General features: G+C 37.1%; 1 protein-coding gene across 2 annotated transcripts in view; it reads right to left on the minus strand.

Annotated features, from left to right (window-relative positions):
* Positions 1-1,340: 1,340 nt before the first annotated feature.
* The window catches only part of cfap58 (cilia and flagella associated protein 58), a 152,949-nt gene continuing 133,023 nt past the window's right edge, over positions 1,341-21,266 (minus strand). The window contains exons 18-19 of one of the 2 annotated variants that reach the window (XR_013207789.1): positions 6,637-6,844; positions 1,341-1,833 (exon numbers count right to left, since the gene is read on the minus strand). Coding sequence is in view for 1 of the 2 variants with exons in the window: in XM_077246258.1 (XP_077102373.1) it covers positions 6,703-6,844 (142 nt within the window). In the remaining variant the exon portion in view is untranslated. Of the gene's footprint in view, positions 1,834-6,571; positions 6,845-21,266 lie in introns of those variants that run through there. The other variant, XM_077246258.1, reaches the window with a different exon arrangement.

The following is a 21,266-nucleotide window of genomic DNA, read 5'->3' on the forward strand; positions in this document are numbered from 1 at the left end:
GCCTACAATACCAAAACACATAGTAGGAGCAAAAGCCTTCTTGTACATGGGTCCAACTGTCAGCGCTAGGCACTCGACAGACACACTCTCTGGAGTTCTACCTCCTCAATCAAGCATGCAATGATCCATCATACATTGCTGTATTCCCCTCTGCAGTCCTCTACATCCTTCCAGAAGAGGTCTGAATAGCCTTCTTTTGCACTGTAAATCTCGCTTTTGAACTTTTTGTAATAACTTGTTGTCAGTGCTTACAGACTACCTTTCTATATTCGTATAGTCCTCTTTGGGATTTAGTAATTTGATTTGGATGAGGCAAGGACAATATTTTATTGGAACATATCGGAGCCATAGATTGAAAGATCAAAGCAATGGTGGGTTAAATGAATTCAAAACAATGGCTGGCCCCTGAGATATTATAATGGAAAATAAACAAAAGATAGAGATGACCACAAAAATAATTTGACTCCCTGGAGAGAAGAGGATCATTATTCACAGAGATACAAACAAACTAAAAATGGTGTCAAAGACATAAAACCTCCATTAAAACTTGTCCTGTTCAACTCTAAACTGTCAATATTATTGTGTCAAATGGTTTATTATATTTCTAAAACTATACTGTAAACTGTTATAGACTAAAGCATTTTTGTTGCAAAGGAAGGAGAGAGAAAGACAGAGTGAAAGAACAATATTATTCTCAGGAGTGCATTTTTTTAGATCCACTTTTTCAAATTTAGATTAATGGTTTCCATAGCATACTATCATATACCCCAAAATCCAGTTCCATTGTCATTTCCTGACAACCCCCTAGCAAAATTCCCTAGAAACCTCCCAGAACATCATAGCAAAAAAATAATGTAGACCTCTAGGCCATGAAAGATCAGCAACAAGTCGACGTCATGACAGCGCATAATAAAGTCGACTACTCTGTGCAACACACTGTGTGTGTGTGTGTGTGTGTGTGTGTATATATATATATATATATATATATATATATATATATATATATATATATATATATATATACTGTGTGTTGCACAGACTAGATGGTGTAACGAGTCAGCTCAGAGGGGAAATCGTAATAATCTATAATAACTGGTTATTATTAATTATGAATATTTGGGTCAGTTAATGGTATTAACTTGATGTAGCTAACTTAATATTACAATCAATTAATCAGTTCGTCCAACGAACTGTATTGATTATTAATTTATTCTAAGAAAAGGGGTATCTTCCATGGCTACGGAAAATAATTGTTTCTTAGCATGTACAGCGCTTTGGGCATGTAACAAGATATAAATCATAAAAGAGACGTTGTCTGCAAGCAGTGAATCAGAGCCAAATACATCTTGTGCACAAGTTTTATTAACTAAATCACGAGCATAACTAAACTACACAAACATACATACATAAATACATGTATAGGTAAAAGGGTGAGTGATAGCATGGAACTGGAAACCAGAAAGGGAACTATGAAAAGAACCATCAATATTATCATTTTCAAAGCACCTTCTTAAATTGATACTTGCATGGCTTTGCAGTGGACACAATTCTTGAAGCTGTTGGAAATTGAAGTCGTTGACGGTTCTGTGAGTGTCAAATGTTGAAGTTGCAATCGTTTTGTTCTCCGTTGGATGAAGAAGATGATGAACTGCATGGGTAGTTCGACTCTGTTCTGGTTGGAGGTTTTCTCTCTCTCCATGAGCACATGGCTGAGCACATGCAGATTGTGTGACCTACCGGCCCTGGGCCGGAGAGGCCATGCAGGCAACCAAGGAGTGAGGAAGTCGGCGTAGTTGGTTGCCCATTCAGTGATGGTAAAGTGGTAGTTTTCTTCTGAGATGAAATGAAGAATATACAGTCTGACTCTGTTAGGAAAGTGAAGGCATAGCAAGCTGTGGTCACAGCCTGCCGAGGTCAAACTGTTATTTTGACCAGTTGTCGTTTTCTGCAAATAAATGCTCTAAATGACAATATTTTTGGGGGGGAATTTGGGAGAAATGTTGTCAGTAGCTTATAGAATAAAACAAAAATGTTAATTTTACTCAAACACATATCTATAAATATATAATTTATATTTTATTACTGATATTATAAATATCAGTTATTTATATTAAATATACTATTTATATACACACACATATATATATATATATATATATATATATACAGTATATTACTGTTTAAATTATTATATATGATCATTAACATGTGGCACACTATGACAACTAATCTCATTGACTTAGGCCCTGTTTACACGAGAACGCTCGCGGGTGAAAACGTACAAATATTTTATCAGATGAGCCTTTTGTTTACACAGTGACGGTGTTTTTGGGGCTTAAAAACGCAAAAAAAGTGAAACCACCCTCCAGAGTGGAAATCTTAAAAACGCTCCACTGTCACATTCCCGTCTAAAGGGTAAAAACGCAAATCTGCTCACGGTGGCTCTCGTCGCGTACGCGTTTACGTCACAGGCATTCGCCAGTACTGGAAAATAAAAACCAACATGTCGGATTATTTCCATACGTTGGACCTTCAAGTTGCCCTAGCAGCTCTGATAAACGAACAAAGATATTTTTGCTGTTCGCTTCGCCATGTTTTGATTTCGCACTACTAGGGAGAGAAGTAGAAGGAAGGTTGTACACAGGCGCGCGGACTAGGTGTTGTTGTGTGGCAGTGCTTCACATTGCCACCTAGCCGCCTGGAGTGCATACTACATCGAATTTCACACACTTTTGCGGCACTATATGCACGCAGATTTCCCCCCCAATAACGTTAGTCTAAACGCAGAATAAAAAGTGATAACACAACGCCACTTTTGCGTTTTCTCTTCAGATCGTTTCCGTGTAAACATAGCCTAAATGTACTGTCATGTCATAAGTTGTTAGGGCAAAAATTCAGGCTTAAATGTCACAAATGGCTTTTATCACAGAGCCCTAAGGGACATGGTGATGGAAACAAATATGAGGTCTCAAAACTTTTGTAAGCAAACACAACGGTTTTGCGAGAGAATGCAAAATTAGTCATATTTTTTTTCCATCACAATGTCCCTTTAGGGGTTCTGTACTTTCACTGCTTGAGAGACTGTCCAAAGTAATTCTGTATTTATATATGTATGCATATCATTATAACCATTAAAACAACTCCAAATCCCTTCCATGAGGCTGGTATAGTTAAAGGTATTGGCTATAAAGTCAGCAAAGGCCGATCCTTCAGCAATCCCAGCCTTGATCAAGCCACTTAACCTCAGCCTACTCCTAGGGGCCGTCCTTGTCATAACATGACATTGCTCTATGGCGACGCTGCATGGAAGAACATGAAGTGAGTTCCACTGGCCCCAGTTGTGTGCTGATAAACAATGAGTATCAATTTTATTCCCCGGGCTTCAAAGCGGCTTTACGGTTCATTTCTCTCCCGGCTATCCTACACATCACAAAACCCAAAACAGATCTAGGCAAAACAGTCATAATGAAGCACAAAGAGATGAATGCTGCAATCATCAGCCACTGATAAATGACAGGCATAGAGCCTACTTTAGATGGCAGCCACTGCGCTTTAACAAAATATAACATTTGATATAGACTTGGCAATAACAGTAACTATTTTATGGCACATCTAGTCTCTTTAAAATGTTTCAACACTTCAAAAGCGATTCCGGCTTCAACTGAGTAGAAATTTCCAATCTTTCCTTGGTAAAAGTGCTAATACATCAAAACATTAAAATACATTTGAAGACAGCTATTTAGACTCATGCTTTTTAAGCCAATTTGATCCAAAAACAACAGGGAAGGAAAGCATAGAATGCCCAATTTTCTCATTCATCAACTTGCTTGTGATACATCAGTTATTAATATTCCCCCTATAATAAAAGCATGATTAGTTTGGTCTGATCTTTCAGTCGTGCAATGCATATTAAAACCTGAAACACTCAAATTACACTTGACATTTCATACTGTTCAAATGACTCATCAGTCAGTAATCTGCAAAACAGAACTGAGCAACCTGTCAACAATGGCTCTTTTTTCAAAACCAAGAGAGCGTTCTATGTAGGCAGACTTTTAAGGCATCAAAGGCGCGCTTCCAAAACGAAGACGGTTCAAAGGGTAGGCGGCATGATTGTGTTGCCTTCTGTAACAAAAGCTCAGGCAGAGAAAATGTTAAAGAACCCAAGTGCAAGTGTTCCAAGCGAACAGTACAAAGCAAAGAGTCACAAATATCAAACTACAAACAAGCAACCAGAATAACCCCAAAGAATACACAATGATTCACCAAATCAATACAAGCACATACTTGAACACTTAGGTACGGCACTACACAAAGAGCACATACATTATATATATATATATATATATATATATATATATATATATATATATATATATATATATATATATATATATATATATATATATATATATATATATATATATATATATATATATATATATATATGTGTGGGGTATACAGCTAATATTACCTGGACACAGCCATCCATTAGTATTCCAATTTATCTCAAAGGCATATCTTCAGCTAATGGATGGCCTTCATGCTGCCATCTTTATTTGTTCACAGGCACTCAGTTACACCAGAAACATCATGTGACTAATTATTTTGGAGTTGCAAGGAAAATGACGATTCTAAGGGCCCACACACTTTTGGGGCCCCCAGAGATGGATTTCTTTTTTACGGAATGAGTGCAGTAGCGGGCCCAACATCATATTCTTTCATAGGGCCCAGAATTTCTAGCGGTGCCCCCTGCCTGCAGGTGCTACATGCTAATTTTAAACTTCCAAAGTGATGGTAGATATACATGCTAATGAGAGCAAACAAGGAACAGGTGTAAACAAAGAGGACTAGGCCAGGAACAAAGTCAAGGAAAAATACACTTTCAAAATAAGAGCATGCAGCAGGAAACAGAAAACATCATGAGATCTAGCGACCCCTACTGACTGCTAAAGAAAGGCCTATGAAGACATTATTAAAATCAAGCTTAAAAATAAATAAAACCCACCAGTGGTGGATAAAGCAAGGGGTCATGACGAAGACTACATAATTAATGAAATATATAAATAAAAATAATTCAGTCCACATTAAAATTGACGGTTATCCAATATTTGTGTTTTTATTCTTATTAGGGTGTCTTGTCAATAGCTTAGCAACATGCTAATGCTAAACTTGAAAACAGTTCAATATTACTACATTAAAATGGACTCTGAATTAGAGTATTTTGATGTAAGCTTACTTGCTTATTTATGCTTTTTAGAAAATCTTGTCATCAGCTTAGCAACATTCAAACCTTTATTAAAATCAATATATAATAGTTAAGTCTTGTTTAAAAAAATACTGTTTACTCAATATTTGTGTGTGCTGAGTATTTTACTGCTTATTAGTATAAGCTTATTTTCTTATAGGAACATATTGTCATTAGCTTAGCAACATGCTAAATACAAAGCTCTATTGAAATCAATACAAACTGTTGTCATATTAAACATGTACTGTTTACCTAATACTTGTGTGTGCTGTTTTTGTGCATATTAGAGAATTTTGCTGTAAAGTTATTGGTTTATTTATGCTTATTGGAATATCTCGTCATTAGCTTAGCAACATGCATCAATCTGCTTATTTATGCATTAAAAATGTAGCGACTGTATACTAGATCTACGGAGACCCTAAAGGGACATGGTGATGAAAAAGATATGATATAGGAGGAACAAATGTTTCAATGCTTTTGCTTACAAAGACTTTGCATTCACTCACAAATAACTCACAAGTTTTTTAGGGGTGAAAGCAAAGTTTCTCAGGAAAAAATGCAAAACATTTGTGAGAGAATGCAAATGCATTGACATATGATTTTTCTTCCCATCTCATATTTATCACTATGTCCCTTTAGGGGCTCCGTAGTATACTCAATATTTGTGTGTTATGTATGTTTATACCTATTAGAGAACATCCTATAATTTGCTTAGCAACAATCTAATGATACACTAATAAAACCAATAAAAATAGTTCTTAATTTTAGTTCTAAAATTATAAATTCTTATAAAAAAATAAAAAAAAGTCTGTATGCACAATATTTGTGTGCTTGGTGCATTTTTATGCTTATTAGAACACATCATTAGCTTACCAACATGCAAATCTGTGCACATTATGTGAGGAAGTGAAAAATACTATTTGATGCAAAGAGCTGAGTGTTTCAAATCAGTTATTGAGGTTTCGTTTCAGATAGAATGCTGCCAATGTAGGAAGTGAGCTCACTAGGTTTTGGAATAGAGCCAATGTGGTTTTATGTCAGAAATGGCTTGGAAGCAATTACAGTGTATTGGCTCATTGAACCACCAGAATAAAATGCATTGCACATACTAAAAAATCCACAAAAATCCCACATTCCAAAAAAACAACCTTACAGTATTGAGGATGGTGACAAGTACACAGTGTCATATTATACACAGCAGCCAACAGCACACTAGAAAACAAGAGTGCACTACATCTGAGAGTGACAGAGGACTAGAGGCAAATGGAGATTGTGTTTGTGTGTGGATTTGTGCGAGTGTTTAGTGTAGAGTGAAACAGAAACTTTTCAGTGGAAATAACAGACTTTATTTTATTCCAAAAGGCAAACTGACAGAGCAAAATAAATACCAGAATATACGGTCTATCAGGAGGCGATGATGGGTGAAGAGGGTCCTCGGAGGATTCGGGTGGGCATCAGGATTGCTTTTCCAGGGCTTGAAGTGTCATCCTGTTGTGCTGCTTAAGACTGAAGCCCCCTCCAGTGAATCTGGGGCCGTCCGGACGCTGAGGCTGAATCACAGGCTGTCCTGCCGCCGAGAGATTTCGCTCCTTCTCCCTGCAGAGATGACAGAGAGCAAGACACACGGTTAGGGGTCATACACACAGGAAGTGTTCTTGAGGTCTGTTGGAATTTGTCCATTCACACATGCATCAGATTTTGTAGCTCCTTTGCGAGTTCGTTTTATCAGCGCCTAACTCAGTAAGGGTCACATTTTAACACTGCTATCTTGAAAAATGTATTTTGAAATGTAATTTTTAAAAATTATGTACATTTAGATAAATAAGGAAATAAATAAATCATTTCGATTGTGTGCGTCTAGCCTCAGTTTTATCCAAAGCAATTCACAGAAACACTCATTCTATCTCCTATTTAACAGTTGGCTAGTTTTATTTTTCATACTTTTAAATCTGAACATAATATTTAATATTTTCTATTCATTTCAAGTTTTTAAAATTAATTTTCTTCTGCTCACCAAGGCTGCATTTATTTGATCAAATATACAGTAAGCAGTAATATTGTAAAATATCATTACAATTTAAAATAAATGTTTTCTATTTTAATATAATTTTTAATGTAATTTATTCCGGATCAAAGCTGAATTTTCAGCATCATTACTCCAGTCTTCAGTGTCACATGATCCTTTAGAAATCATTTTTATCCTTATTTGCTGCTCAAGAACAATTACTTATTATCAGTGTTGGAAACAGTTTTTGATGCTTCATATTTTTGTGGATTCTTTGATGAACAGACAATTCAAAAGAACATTATCTATTTGAAATTTAAATCTTACATTATAAACGTTATAAAAGACTTTACTGTCACGTTCGATCAATTTAATGCATTCTTGCTGAATTAACGTAATAATAAAGTATATATAAAAGTCAAAATAAAAAAATAGAACATTTAATTAAATAATAAAAAAATAAAAACAGAAAAAATAAAAAAATATATAAATTGCCTTAACAATACTGCTTCATGTGAAAATATATGCAACTTTTTTTTTTAAATATGCATTTGAAGTTTAAAAAGGCATCAAATTAAAAATAGTTCAACGCTTATACAGTGCTTCAATGTTCGTTTTAAATTATGAATGATTGAACAAAAAAAAGTGAGCCGTGGAACAAGCATCTTGAGTGTAACAGGCGTTTACAGAAGCTTCTGTAACATTAATGTCTTAATTATGGATAACTATTGACAAGTTGTTAAAACATGTCTTGAGACCTTGAGACGTTCCACTCCGTCTAACTGCAGTTAAACGCAAGAAAGCATCCTGAGTGTACGACCCCTTAAAGTGCAGAAAGATGCACGGCTGGTTTTTGTATTATAATCAGATTACATACACTGAGAGGTGAAGTAGCACACATCTAAACAAATCACAAATATATCAAGCAACGCACACAAACTCACATTTAGGTACACTTTCACTGTCGTTTTCTAGCTTACGCTCCTGTCTAACACCTACACACAAAAGATCCACACACTCTTTCCATTTCCCAGAAGAAAACATCTGTTACTATCCAGCTCGCTTTCAACTGTGCTCCAGTGATCATGGATCTCTCATTCAAATCACTATTATTCCAGAACCTCTCAAAAACACACACACACACACACACACACACACACACCTCACTTTGTTTGTCCAATACCAAATGCCATCAATTAATATTCACTGACTGTGTAATGCAATTTCACAGTGGGGCCGATGAAAAAATTTGGCGACAAGCTTTAAACACGAGCAAACACACAGGTCATCCAACATTTGGTAAACAAAAATGTTGCGAGTAAGATGAAATATGTTGATTCTTGGATGTGGCTCTCGACATCTGTGAACGAGCTATGACTGAAACTCTGTGCTTGACAAGTAATGCCATTGTCATCTGGAACAAACGGCTTCTGACAATCCGAGGATCGACATGATGATTAACAACCCAGATCCTCGACCAGTAGAAGGGAAGGGATTTGCTCTGAGAAGTCATTATGAATTAGGAAATTATAGGTTTTATTCCTTTTACCTGGGATGAATTGCCATATTAAAACTATCCCTTTAAATGGTGTCTAATAGCAGATTGTCGCTGGTTTGTATCCTGCTGAAAGCCTGCTTTTATCGATGTCCTTCATCTTTTACATCACGAGCAGACTTGTTGACAGACGCTTGAGCTCACAGGTCTTCCTCGATGTCAGAGCTGCACACTGACTCAACAGTATTTCCAGCTCTGAATGCGGCACACTTGAACTAGTTGCTGATATCAGAGAGTCACAGCTGTGCAGCAGGTTAACCGTACGTGTCCACTGGTGCGGAGTCGAGCGTGCCTTTCCAATGCATTCTCTATTGGAGCTGACTCACGCAGGGGATTATGGGATAGACAGCGGGGAAAGGGGCGAAGGCGTTAAAAAGTCGAGAAATGCTAGATGGTGGGTGTCAGCCAATTGCTGTGAGATGAAGGCTGTAAAATCTGTCATAAGAATTTCAAAAATCTGTCTGGGGCTACATTAATCCAGATACATAGAGTTTTCTTTTCAAAGTGCACTCCTTCCACACTAGCTTTTTCAAGTGTTTTCCAAAAGTTTCTCATCCACAATGAAACGTCGGAAAACGCTAAATTCACCGTACAGCGTATGCGTAAACCCCAAGCAGAAACATTTCGGTCTCTCTCTCGAAACCAACACGGAAGTGACTTAAACTGCAAATTCATCGACTGGCCGCTAGAGACAGGCTCCAAAAGATTTAATCTCATGTTAAAATGCCCAATTTTACACCAGAAAAAAATGTGTTTACAGACTGGTGCAAAAAGAGGTTTTGGTCTATATAGCTGATTTTGCCCTTCATGACAACTGTGAGGGGGGTGATTTTTTTTAACTCATTCGTTTAAATAATATTAAGCCTTAAAGTTCTGCATAATTAACGGTGTGACCACTTGAGTGACAGGTCGAAATCCGCTGCTATCACTACTAGCTGTTTGTCTGCTGTCTGTTATTTCGTGTCATCTTTGCAGGACTGTGATACGAAGTGTGTTCAAAGTAACATATTTTAGCAACTGTGTGAATTTGAATAATGCATAACAAGCACAATACCTGTATAAACATGAATATCTATGGATTCAATATGCGCTCGGAGGCAGCGGATATTAAAGATGTCATCCAGTGGGTGCGGGGAAAGTCCAATGATTTTTTCAGCAGATCTTATAATTCGATTGAGGGATTTCCTGTCCTTCCCTGTGCAGTTGGCATACCATGCAGTCATACAGTATGTTATAACACTCTCGATGGAACAGTGACAGAATCTTAAGCAGCTCAGAAGACAGGTTACTCCTTTTGAGTATTCGTAAAAAGTAAAGCCTTTTTGACCATGGCGGTTGTGTTTATCTCCCATTTTAGGTCCTTTGAGATCCTGATCCCCAAGAATTTAAAACAGGAGACCTTTTCCACCTGCTCACCATTCATGATGAGGGGTTGAGGGTCCTCCTTACACCTTCTGAAGTCAACTATGATCTCCTTTGTTTTCTTGACATTCAGGGTCAGATTGTTGTCTTTGCACCATCCTGTCAGTCTGTCAACTTCATCTCTGTAGCTTCGTCGCTGTTCTAGATATCTCCCACCACAGTTGTGTCAATCTCTGTTACCTTAAATTATATGTTTATCTCTGTAAAGCTGCTTTGAAACAATCTACATTGTTAAAATCACTATATAAATGAGGATGACTTGACTTGTCATCTGTTAATTGTATCAATAGAGCAACGGGCTCAACACGCAGCCTTGAGGTACTCCAGTGCTGAGGGACAGGCTCGAGGATTGGTGTGGGCCCAGTCCCACTGTCTTTGGATGATCATGTCAGGAAATCCTTGATCCACATACACAGGCTTCTGCTGAGGCCCAAGTCAAGGAGTTTGGTGACCTGCTAGTTAGGAATGATGGTGTTAAATGCTGAGCTGTAGTCTATGAAGAGCAGTCTCACATATGTCTTCTCCTTGTCAAGGTGTGTCAGCGCTTTATGGAGGGCTGTAACGATAGCATCCTCTGTGGACCCGTTTTCCCAATAGGCATACTGATGCTGGTCCAGGTTGAGGGGGAGGGCAGATTTAACATGCTTCATCACCAGCCTCTCAAAGCACTTGGCAACAATGGGGGTGAGCCCCACAGGTCTGTAGTCGTTCAGAGTGCTGATGTGGCTTTGCTTGGGCACTGGAATGATGGTTGCTGTTTTTAAGCAGGTCGGTATAGTTGCTATGGCCAGAGACATATTAAAGATGTCTGCAAAGACATCTGCGAGCTGATGGGCACATTCTCTGAGCACTCGGTAACACTTTATTTCGATAGTCCACTTTAGACATTCAACTAACTATAAGTAACTTTGCCGCTACATGTCAACTAACTGTCATTAGAGTATTAGTAGACTGTCTGCTTAATATCTGCTAACACTTTATTGTGTTGGTCCCCCAACAGATATTTTACTGACTATAAGTAACTTAGCAACTACAAGTCAACTTGTTCTCCTAACCCGAACCCTAACACCTAACCATAACCTACCAGTCTACTGACAGTCTACTACAGTCTACTAATACTCTAATGACAGTTAGTTGACATGTAGTTGAAAAGTTACTTATAGTAAGTAGAATGTCTAAAGTGGCTATCGAAATAAAGTGTAACCGAGCACTCTTCCTAGAACCACGTCAAGTCCCTCAGCCTTCCTAGTGTTCACAGACCTAAAGGTGCATCTAACTTTCTCTGCTGTTACCGTAAGTGTGAGGTCTGTATCAGCAAGGGGAGGAGCGGCTCAGTTATTTGGTTCAGGTGTTTCAAAGCCGGCGTAGAAATGGTTGAGCTCGTCTACCAAGGAGGCATTGATGTTTGTAGGTGGTTCACGGCTGCCCCTGTAATTGGTAATTTGTTGTATTCCTTGCCACACCCGTGTTGGATCTCTGTTGGTGAAGTGGCCCTCAATCTTTTCCTTGTACACAGCTTTTGCCTGCTTGATGCCCGTTTTTAAAGTTGTGCCTGGCTGTGCTATATAATGCTCTGTCCCCGGATTTAAAGGCTGTGTTGCGCTCCCTCAGAAGGGCATGGACCTCCACAGTCATCCAAGGTTTCCTGTTAGGGGGAATCCTGATGCGTGTGTTGGTAGTAATGTTTTCAACACAGGTCCTAATGTAACAGAGAGCAGTAAAGGCATATTCATTCACAACCTGATTAAAAAACAAGGTCCAGTTTGTTCGTTCAAAGCAGTCTTGTAGCTGTAGAGATAGATCCCCAGGCCACCTCTTAACAGTTCTGACAGTAGGTTTCTACTTTTAAATAACGGGGCGATACGCTGGAATCAGGGATAGTGACAGGTGATCAGACTGGCCCAGGTGTGCGAAGGGGGAGGCTCTGTATCCCTTTTTAATATTAGAGTATACACAGTCCAGTATAGTATTCCCTCGAGTTGCACACTTGACATGCTGATCAAATCTGGGCAGCAGTTTTTACATTAACATGGTCAAAATCACCAGCCACGATAAAAATGCCCTCTGGGTAATTGTTTTGCTGTTTGTCTATAGCTGCTAGTACATGGCCCAGTGCTAGATTAGCGTTGGCGTCTGGTGGAATGTAGACAGCTGTTACCATGGCAACAGTGAATTCACGTGGCAAATAGAAAGGTGTACACTTAACTACTAGCAGCTCCAGTTGAGGTGAGCAATGCTTATCGATAACAGTAGAATTTGTACACCAGTCCAGTCCTACGGCTCTTACCAGAATCCTGTCGCTTCGAAGTAATGAGCGACCCACTAGCTCAACCGCTGCGTCCGGTATCCCCGGGTGTAGCCAGCTTTCAGTGATAATTATCAGGGAGCTATCTCGTACTGTAGGGTTGACCGACTTGATATATCTAGATGTAGTTCGTCAATCTTATTCGCAAGGGATCGGGCATTCGCGACGAAAAGGCTAGGTAGTGGTGGTCTGTTAGGAGCCCTCTTTAGCCTAGCCAAGACGCCCGACCTGCAGCCCTGCTTTTGTTTACATTCCCTCCTCCGTCTCCGGCGCTTGCCGCTCGGTAAAGCAATCCATGGAGACGCCGGTGCTCTGGCTATTCACAGTGGAATGCTGTGCAAGTGTTGGAAAGCACTCGTTATAGGTGCTTCGCATGTTCTCCAGATATACAATAATTCCTCTCTGTTGTAAAAGATATATGGTGTACCCCGGCTGGTCTTAACAACAAAGAATAATACAAACAGCAGCCACATACAGCATTGTTTTAGGGAGCACTGAGCCGCTGTCTCAGTGTGGACGGAAGGCCAAAACGGAGAGAAAAAGATGTGTTTTCAAACGAAAGTGAATTAGTGTGGACAAGGCCCTGGGGTTTCTAAAGAGTTGAAAGCTTAAATCATATCGTAACAACCTTTCTACAACGCTTTTTAGTAACACTTTTTAAAGTTTTTTAAGGTTCTGTTTGTTAACATTAAAATATACTTCTAAAGCATGTATTGATCATGGTCAATACCAATCTCAGCATTTACTAAAGATTTTGTAATGTTTTTGAAAAGGAAATTTGTGGATGAAGAACATTTTCAACAGTCAGTTTTCAGTGTCACGTGATTCAGAAATCATTCTAATATGCTGATTTGCTGCTCCAGAAACATTTCTATTATTATTATCAGTTGAAAACAGTTGTGCTGCATAATATTTTTGTGTAAACTGTCACTTTTTTTCAAGATTCTTTGATGAACAGAAAGTTCCAGAGAACAGCCTTTCTTTTTAAATAGAAATATTTCGTAAAACTATAAATGTCATAACTGTCACCTTTGATTTAATGCATCCTTGCTGAATAAAATTATTAATTCCTTTAAAAAAAAACTTTTGATCGGTAGTGTATTAGATTTCAAATGCAGTTTCACTGTGGCTATGGGTTTAAATGTATATATTATTTTATTATTTACCAAGACCACAATTTTTAAATTAAATCAAGATTTTGGTGGGAACCTTAAAATCTAGTGGTGATTAGTGATCCTTATTGCCAAAAAAGCATAATAATTATTTGTGTTTTCTAATAGTACATACAAAGATAAGCTAATACATTTTAAATCTTAAGATATTCAATGAATAAGCATATACAGTATAAATCCATCAAAAAAAAAAATCTAATTTTTAAGTGTACAACAAGTGTGGTAAATTCGTCTACAGCTTAAAAGATATTGAAAATGACAGACACAAACAGTCAATATTTTTGTCTGTTTTGAATAAAAGACTGCTTTGAATCATTATGAACAAATTTAACACCTGTTTATTTGTTTATCTGGGGAAAAACAAGGTATACAGCAGTGTTCCCACTCTCCCATGGTCTCTAATTATACGATGGCCCTCCATCACATTGAGTGACACACTCATCTATTGTTTATTAAACGCATGATTCATTAATTGCCGCAAATAAATCCATCAGCATGTTTAGCAGAGCTGTAATAATAGCCAATGAATGTTTAAAAATCAGTGAGTTAGGAATCAGGACATGACCATATAATATGGAATTATGCAGAAAGCAGTTACATTACGTGCAGAGTTTATTCAATACGTCCCCATGCCGGCAGGAATAATAAAGGGGAAGATATGATTATTTGCCTGTCTTTCAAATCAGTCAGCTCACTCCATCTGGCTGATTATACGTCCCCTCTACCACAGTAATTCAATTATGATCTATAGTTCCACGTAGGCGGAAAGAGAGAAACAGAGAATAAAGTAAAGAGAAGGAGAGGGAAGAATGGCCGCTCTAGAGATTATAAATCAATAACAGATGGAGATTTGTGAGTGTGGTTGGAATGTGAAGGTTTTAAATCTTAAGGAGTACAGCAGTGAATATTCCCCTCACACTTTTTACATTTATTTTCATCAGCAGAATCATATCTTCCACCAAACACTTTTCTTCGCCATACAGCTCAACCTGTTCATGTCCTTTCACTCAAAATATTCTGTTAAATATTTTTAGACTATGAAAAGATGGGAGTTAGCGCATATTATTATATTTCACACCTAGATAGATAATGGATTCATTAAACAAAATCTCTAAAATAGCACTCAAAAATGTTCTGCTGCAGAAAAAAAAACCATGAAATATATCTAGGCATGTGCATGCTGGTAATTTTGAGTCGTCTACAGATAAATCAACAGACTAATAATAAATTTAAAAACCACACCGCACCACATCCCATTAATTTTTTTTTGGTAGCCCCCCCTTTTTTTAACGAAAGACTGTCAAGTTATAAATAGTGTGTAACTACTCATGTCATGATTCCCTATGTCGCTGATTTTAAGGACTCTTATTTTGATATTCTTTTGTCTTGTTTTGCCTGTGTTCAGTTCCTGTTTCTTGTGCTTCCATTGTGGTCTTGCTACTTGCCATAGTTATTCATGCTTCATTGATGAGGGTTTCACCTGTTACACATCATCTTATGTATTTAAACCCTCAGTTGTCTTCAGTTCTTGGTCTTGTGTGTAAGTTTCATGCTGCTGTTTTATGTATGTTTCCTAGTGTTTATTAAAAAGTGTTTTCATCTTTCATCTATCAAGTCAAGCCAGCTCGTGACAATAAGGTTATATTTGTTGACATAAACTAAGAATGAAAAATACTAAAACATGTGTTAATCATAGTTAATATTAATTTCAACATTTTACTTGTACATTATTAAAATCAAAAAGCTTTATATGTTAATAATAAATGCAATATTTAACAGAACTGAGCTAACATGAACTAAAAATTAACTGTTGTATTTTATTAAAGTCTCATGTGGTGTAAATCAAGCTTTTAATGTTTATATGTCTACTTTGTATTTTTAATATGCTTTAAGACAAACCATGTGCAATAAGTCATAAGACTTCATAAGTCAACACCATTACTGAGTATTTTCTCCTTAAAATTGCAGTGAACCAAAGACGGTCTCAAAAACACTTTTGAAATCACTGGTGTTTCTGACATCACAAACTGCCTTGTAACCAATCATGTCAATGTGTGATGGTCAACGAGTGGATCTCTGAGCTGGTGTGAGTGAGTGGGGCGGGGTTAATTTGCATATTCATAGAACTGTGTATACTAAATGAGGCAAGGGTGTAGAGTTACATTCAAGCTTTTTTTTCATGTCATTGTGGTGATCAAAGATGAGTTTGATCTGATCAAAATGATTGACTGCATGGCGACTTTAGCTAACGTAAACAAATATTTAAAAATATTGTAATAAATGCATTGGTTACTGTTTTTGTTAGTTATTGCATTAACTACCGTTAATTAATAAGACCTTTAGTATTACCAAAAAGTTTAAACAATAGCAATCAGTCTCAAGGTTACCACCAAACAATTACATTCGCTGCTGCTAGTAGCAAAGGAATTATAGCATACTTAAACACAATCCCGTGTGTTTTTTTAATAACACTGTTGACCTTGCTGGTTCCGTTTCCAACACAAAATTCTGCAAGCCTCCTTGCTAAACTCATAACCAAGAAGCAACCACTCTTGTATCAAGGACGTGTCCTATCCAGCTGTATGAGGTCAGAACAAGACCTCTCATACCGGAGAGCAATTACACGGCTCTCCATGTAGCAGAGGGCTTCAATCCAGCAGACATTGCAACGAGCGCCTACTTCAGGAGAGACGTTTTCATATAGGCTATGGTTTTTCCACTTCCAGAGGTCTACAACCTTCACATAATCCAACGCTGGTGACAGTTTAGTGTAGTATTGAGAATGTTCATGTTTTGCGTGAGCAATCTAACCTTGGTCATGTTTCAGGATCGAATGATTTTCTGGCATTTTAATCAAGTTTGCTACAATCCAACTTATTTTTCCTTCTCAGCTAATTTCATTTCTTTGGGTGTTTCAATGTAAGCAAATCTCCCTTTACAAATAAAATATTTGAAACTGATCCCACTTTAAATGAACTTCACAGAGACGTCAAACAGATCTCTAAAGTCCAGGCAAACGGCCAAACAAATGATTCCTCTTTGAACATCATTGGGAACGTTTCCATCTACTATCAACTGAATACTAATGTAATCAATGTCAATGTCAGATAGACATTGAAAGCTGCCGTCTGTGGAAGGCAATTTCTCCACAGTGCTCAACAGAGGATCATTTGCATTATGTTTTGGCACAAAACACAGACTTAACTGGAGGTTGTTCTAGACAGACAAAAAAAAACATCTCACCATCTTTCACTTAATCTCACTCAGCTTCTTCTTATTTTTTTTTTTACATCTCTCCCATGAGACCATGATGTTTATTGTAATGGCCTAAAAGTGGCTACAGCCACATCTATGACTCAGCGAATAGCTAGAGCAGGGTTTAAGTAAACTACTCCTTAACCACAAGACTTGGCTAAATACCAAGGTTCCTTCCCTAATTAAAGTGCAAGATGCTGCTTTTCAATCTAGAGACACTATAGAGGCTGTATGGTTAGATAGAGTATGACTCACTTTAATGTCATAAGAGGACAGATTCCCCCAGCTGAGCCTGGTTCCTCTCAAGGTTTTTCCGTCCATTACCTAAACGGATGACATTCGCCAGAGTCACTGGAGACTTTAAGACATTAAGGTATGGTTTCCTGCATTCAAACTACATATATTGTAAAAATGTGCTATACAAATACACATAAATTGACCTGACCTTAATGCTAGTCCAAAAAAAAAATACCATCCCAAATGAATATAAAACTTTCAGGACATCTACACATAAAATGCTCATTCCTTTCATGAGTTTTATTACCTGTTTTGCCATTTTTCTTGAAATAAAACGTTTTAGTCTACACTAGCAAAGATGACATCAAAGCTAACAGATGTGGATTCAAAATCACAAAATTTCAAGTACCAATTCATGAAAAAGTCCAGTCAAAGATTACACCATCTCACATGCCATGTAGAAAGAAGAATAGAAAAAAAAGCTCGAGGCTGGTTAGCATATTCCGTAGCCAGTTAGCTACTTGTAGATGTTGTAACTTAACTGTCTGATTTAAAAAAAAAAAATCATATATTGTCCACTGACAGGCATTCAAAAGTATTATGTATTCTGATTAAATAATTTTTTTGCAACCAACATCGTAACCACACATATTTCTTTTTGGTAGATGTTTCACCAGTGTTTGATAGGGTGAAATATCCATATTTCCATACTTTTTTTGCTCCATATTTTTTCAATTTCAAGTTGGCATGAAACACAAAATGCAAGATCTTTTCTACAGCCGAAATTAACTCTGTTTGCATCATTGAATCATTTTCCTGTTATCACTAAAAGCTGCATTGAAACAATCTGTATTGTATAACGCGCTATATAAATAAAGGTGATGATATGTGATATATAATGATATATGAAAACATTTTAAACTACGAAATATAGAGATACCGCAACGATATTTATACAATCCACATATTAAAAATGCTAAGTTGATCAGATTTACACATGAACAGTCCTGTGTCGATGTTGTCAGTTGGCATTATTTACAGATTCACAATGTGCATGTCATACGGACTATCACTCTTAGAGATTTTTATGAACATGAAATACATTTTTTATGACTGCTGAAAGCTGAATTAATCACAGAAACAATGTACTTGCATACTGGAAACTAACAAAACTGTGGCAGCAGTTTTACAAGGAAGAAACTCTCATTCAAAACCTCTGACTTTGCTCTCAACCAAACCTCCACAAGATATTTCTAGTCAGTAAGCGCTCACTCAACTATGAGCCAAGAAGTTATTCCAGGAGCTTTGTATTTGTGTATTTTCTTATATGCACGCTGAGTGTTTCTGCACCTTGTCACGCTTGATCAACTCTCATTAACGCCTCTTGTTTGCATCACACCTCATAATCATGGCCACCGATGCTGCCCGTCTCATTCGCTACCCAGAATGCAATAATCCACATGTCCTCATTTGCATGCAATTTATTGTGAACTTGTCAGCGTCTTGGTTGCCTCCTGTCTATTCTCTCATTTCAAATGAAGGCATCAAGACACCATCGCTCATCGCACGTCATCTGAAACAGAGAATTTACAAACCAAGCCAGCTGTGATTACATTTCTCTCGGTTCCGTACAGCAAGCAAAGGGGGGAAAGTCTGAAAATGAATGATTTGATGACAGGCAGCATTAAAGATCCAGTCTAAAAGTTAAAATGATTTGTTTGCTTTGCAGTGGTTAGCGAAATATTGACAGGCTGTAATAAAATGCTGTCTAGGGACACGGAGCCGTTAATTGACACCGCCAGTTTAGTTCTTCAGGTCAAGAAAACTTTTGGTATCATTATCTCACTGTCCCAAAACCCCTAAAAAAAAACAAAAAAACATCATATAACATTTAGAACATCAAGCAGTGCCATTAAAATATTCTTATTTGCAATCGATTTCTTGTTTTTTGTAGTTCTGACATTTATTGTAAACAGCCTTTGTTTCTATGGAAGAGAGAGAAAAAAGCATGGATTTTTTCAATGTGTGGTCTCTTAGGTTTTAATCAATCAATAAATTGGGGGAAAAAAGCTTGAAGCTTATTATGTGCTTTCCCTAGGAGAGAGGAAGGAAGCAAACGGTGTTTATTTGCTTTGCTCTCAAACGTGTTCTTTATGGTTCTATAAATGTAGTAAAAAAATAACATTCGGTTGACTTAATCCCGTGTGAGGTACCGCGCTTGGCGCTTCAATATGAAAACTAATATGAAATCAAGGCTTAGTCACTCACTCCCCTTTAGATTAGTTATTGCAATATTTAATTTCCACTTAAATGTCCAATCTAATGAGGAAAGGACATTTTTGGGGAGCCACTAATGGAAATAGTGGCACTAAAAAGCATTATTCTAGTCTTCGCCTATATAGTTATTTTTGGTGGTGTTGTTTCTATTGAATCATTTTATTTTGCTGCTGAGATGTTTTCTTGTCTTTCTGGATGTTTGTCATTTAAAAAGTTAACTCTTTGTGCTTATTGTAATGCTTTTTTATTGCAAATCACTGTGGGCTCCATTTCTTGTATTTGTATGCTACAGTATACAATTTCATTATTACTATTATTATTATATTGTTGTAATTTTGTATAATTATTAACTCTACAATCCACATTGCAACACCAACAGTGCAATATAAGGTAATGTAACACTTTACAATAAGGTTCATTACTAAACAACCTTAGTTAACATGCACTAAGAATGAACAATACTTCTTCAGCATTTATTAGTCTTAGTTAATCTTAATTTTAACATACTACATTATTAATACGTTGTTAAAATCAAAGGTTGCATTTGTTAACATTAGTTAATGCACTGTGAACTAACATTAACAAACAATGAACAGTTATATTTATATTAACTAACATTAACAAAGATGAATAAATTCTGTGACAAATGTTTTGCTCATGGTTAGTTCATGTTAGTTAATACATGAACTAATGAAGTGTTATCCAAAGTAATTACACTTTCAACTTCTGTTCTGAGCATGTGATGCATTGGTCAAGTCAAGTCACCTTTATTTTTTATAGCGCTTTATACAATAGAAATAGTGTCAAGCAGCTTTGTAGTAATTAACAGGTAGGTAACATAATTAATGATGCAAACATAAAATATGAGACAAACTCAAGTTCTGCTGTAAAGCAGCTGTAGCAAGATAATAGTGTCATTATTCAGTTCAATTCAGTTCCAGCATTCTTCTCATCCGATAGCGTTAGTGCAGTCAAATAAATAATATTGCTGAATATTAAGTGCTCCCAACTAAGCAAGACAAAGGTGACAGAGGTAAGGAACCAAAATTCCATCAGTTGATAGAAATGGAGAACAAATACCTTGGGAGAAACCAGGCTCATTTCGAGGGAGCAGCTCTCCTCTGGACTAGATGACCTACATTGGTCCACTGTGAAGCCATCAATTTGATAAAGTCATTGATGCAATGAAAAAAGATGCCTGTACATCAGATGCTAAAACCCTTCTTCAAAATACAGACAAATGAGAAGACAATAGCTTTTTTTCAGAGACACCTCAGGATGCTATTAGAGTAGGTTTGTATATCATTCATGTCTGCTGTACTGTAGGCTAGCTTAGTCCTGAAATGGCAAAAGCTCGCCAAGCCTTCATGTTTCCCAATATGTATAAAAAAAAAAACAGTACTATTGTGTGGTTAAAGCAGTTAATCCAAATGTCCTGAGCGAGCCAAAATGGCTTCCGGAGTTTTGGAGCAGATGGAGCCAGTTACCACACCTCAGTGGAGCTGAAGCACACAAGCAGAGAGAACAGAAAGTGTTGGTTGAGATTAAGTTTTAAATGGTCTGTGAGCACATCTGAAAAGTGAAGGGGAGAAAATGAAAAAAAGAGGGAGACAAAAGGAATTTAATGGAAAACAATAGCATGAAGCATAAAAGCCTTTAAGGGAAAGATGGAGAATAAAACCCAACAGGACAAGAAAGAATACAGAGCGGTAAACACACTTGAACCTATCAAAACAAAAACATAGAAGCTTTAGCTTCTGCTCTGTGCTGACAGATTATTTGATAGAAGG

The sequence above is a fragment of the Siphateles boraxobius genome, unplaced genomic scaffold (genome assembly GCF_051911475.1).
Source record: "Siphateles boraxobius isolate OS27281-9 unplaced genomic scaffold, OSU_SipBor_1 29, whole genome shotgun sequence".
In the NCBI taxonomy this organism is placed as follows: domain Eukaryota; kingdom Metazoa; phylum Chordata; class Actinopteri; order Cypriniformes; family Leuciscidae; genus Siphateles; species Siphateles boraxobius.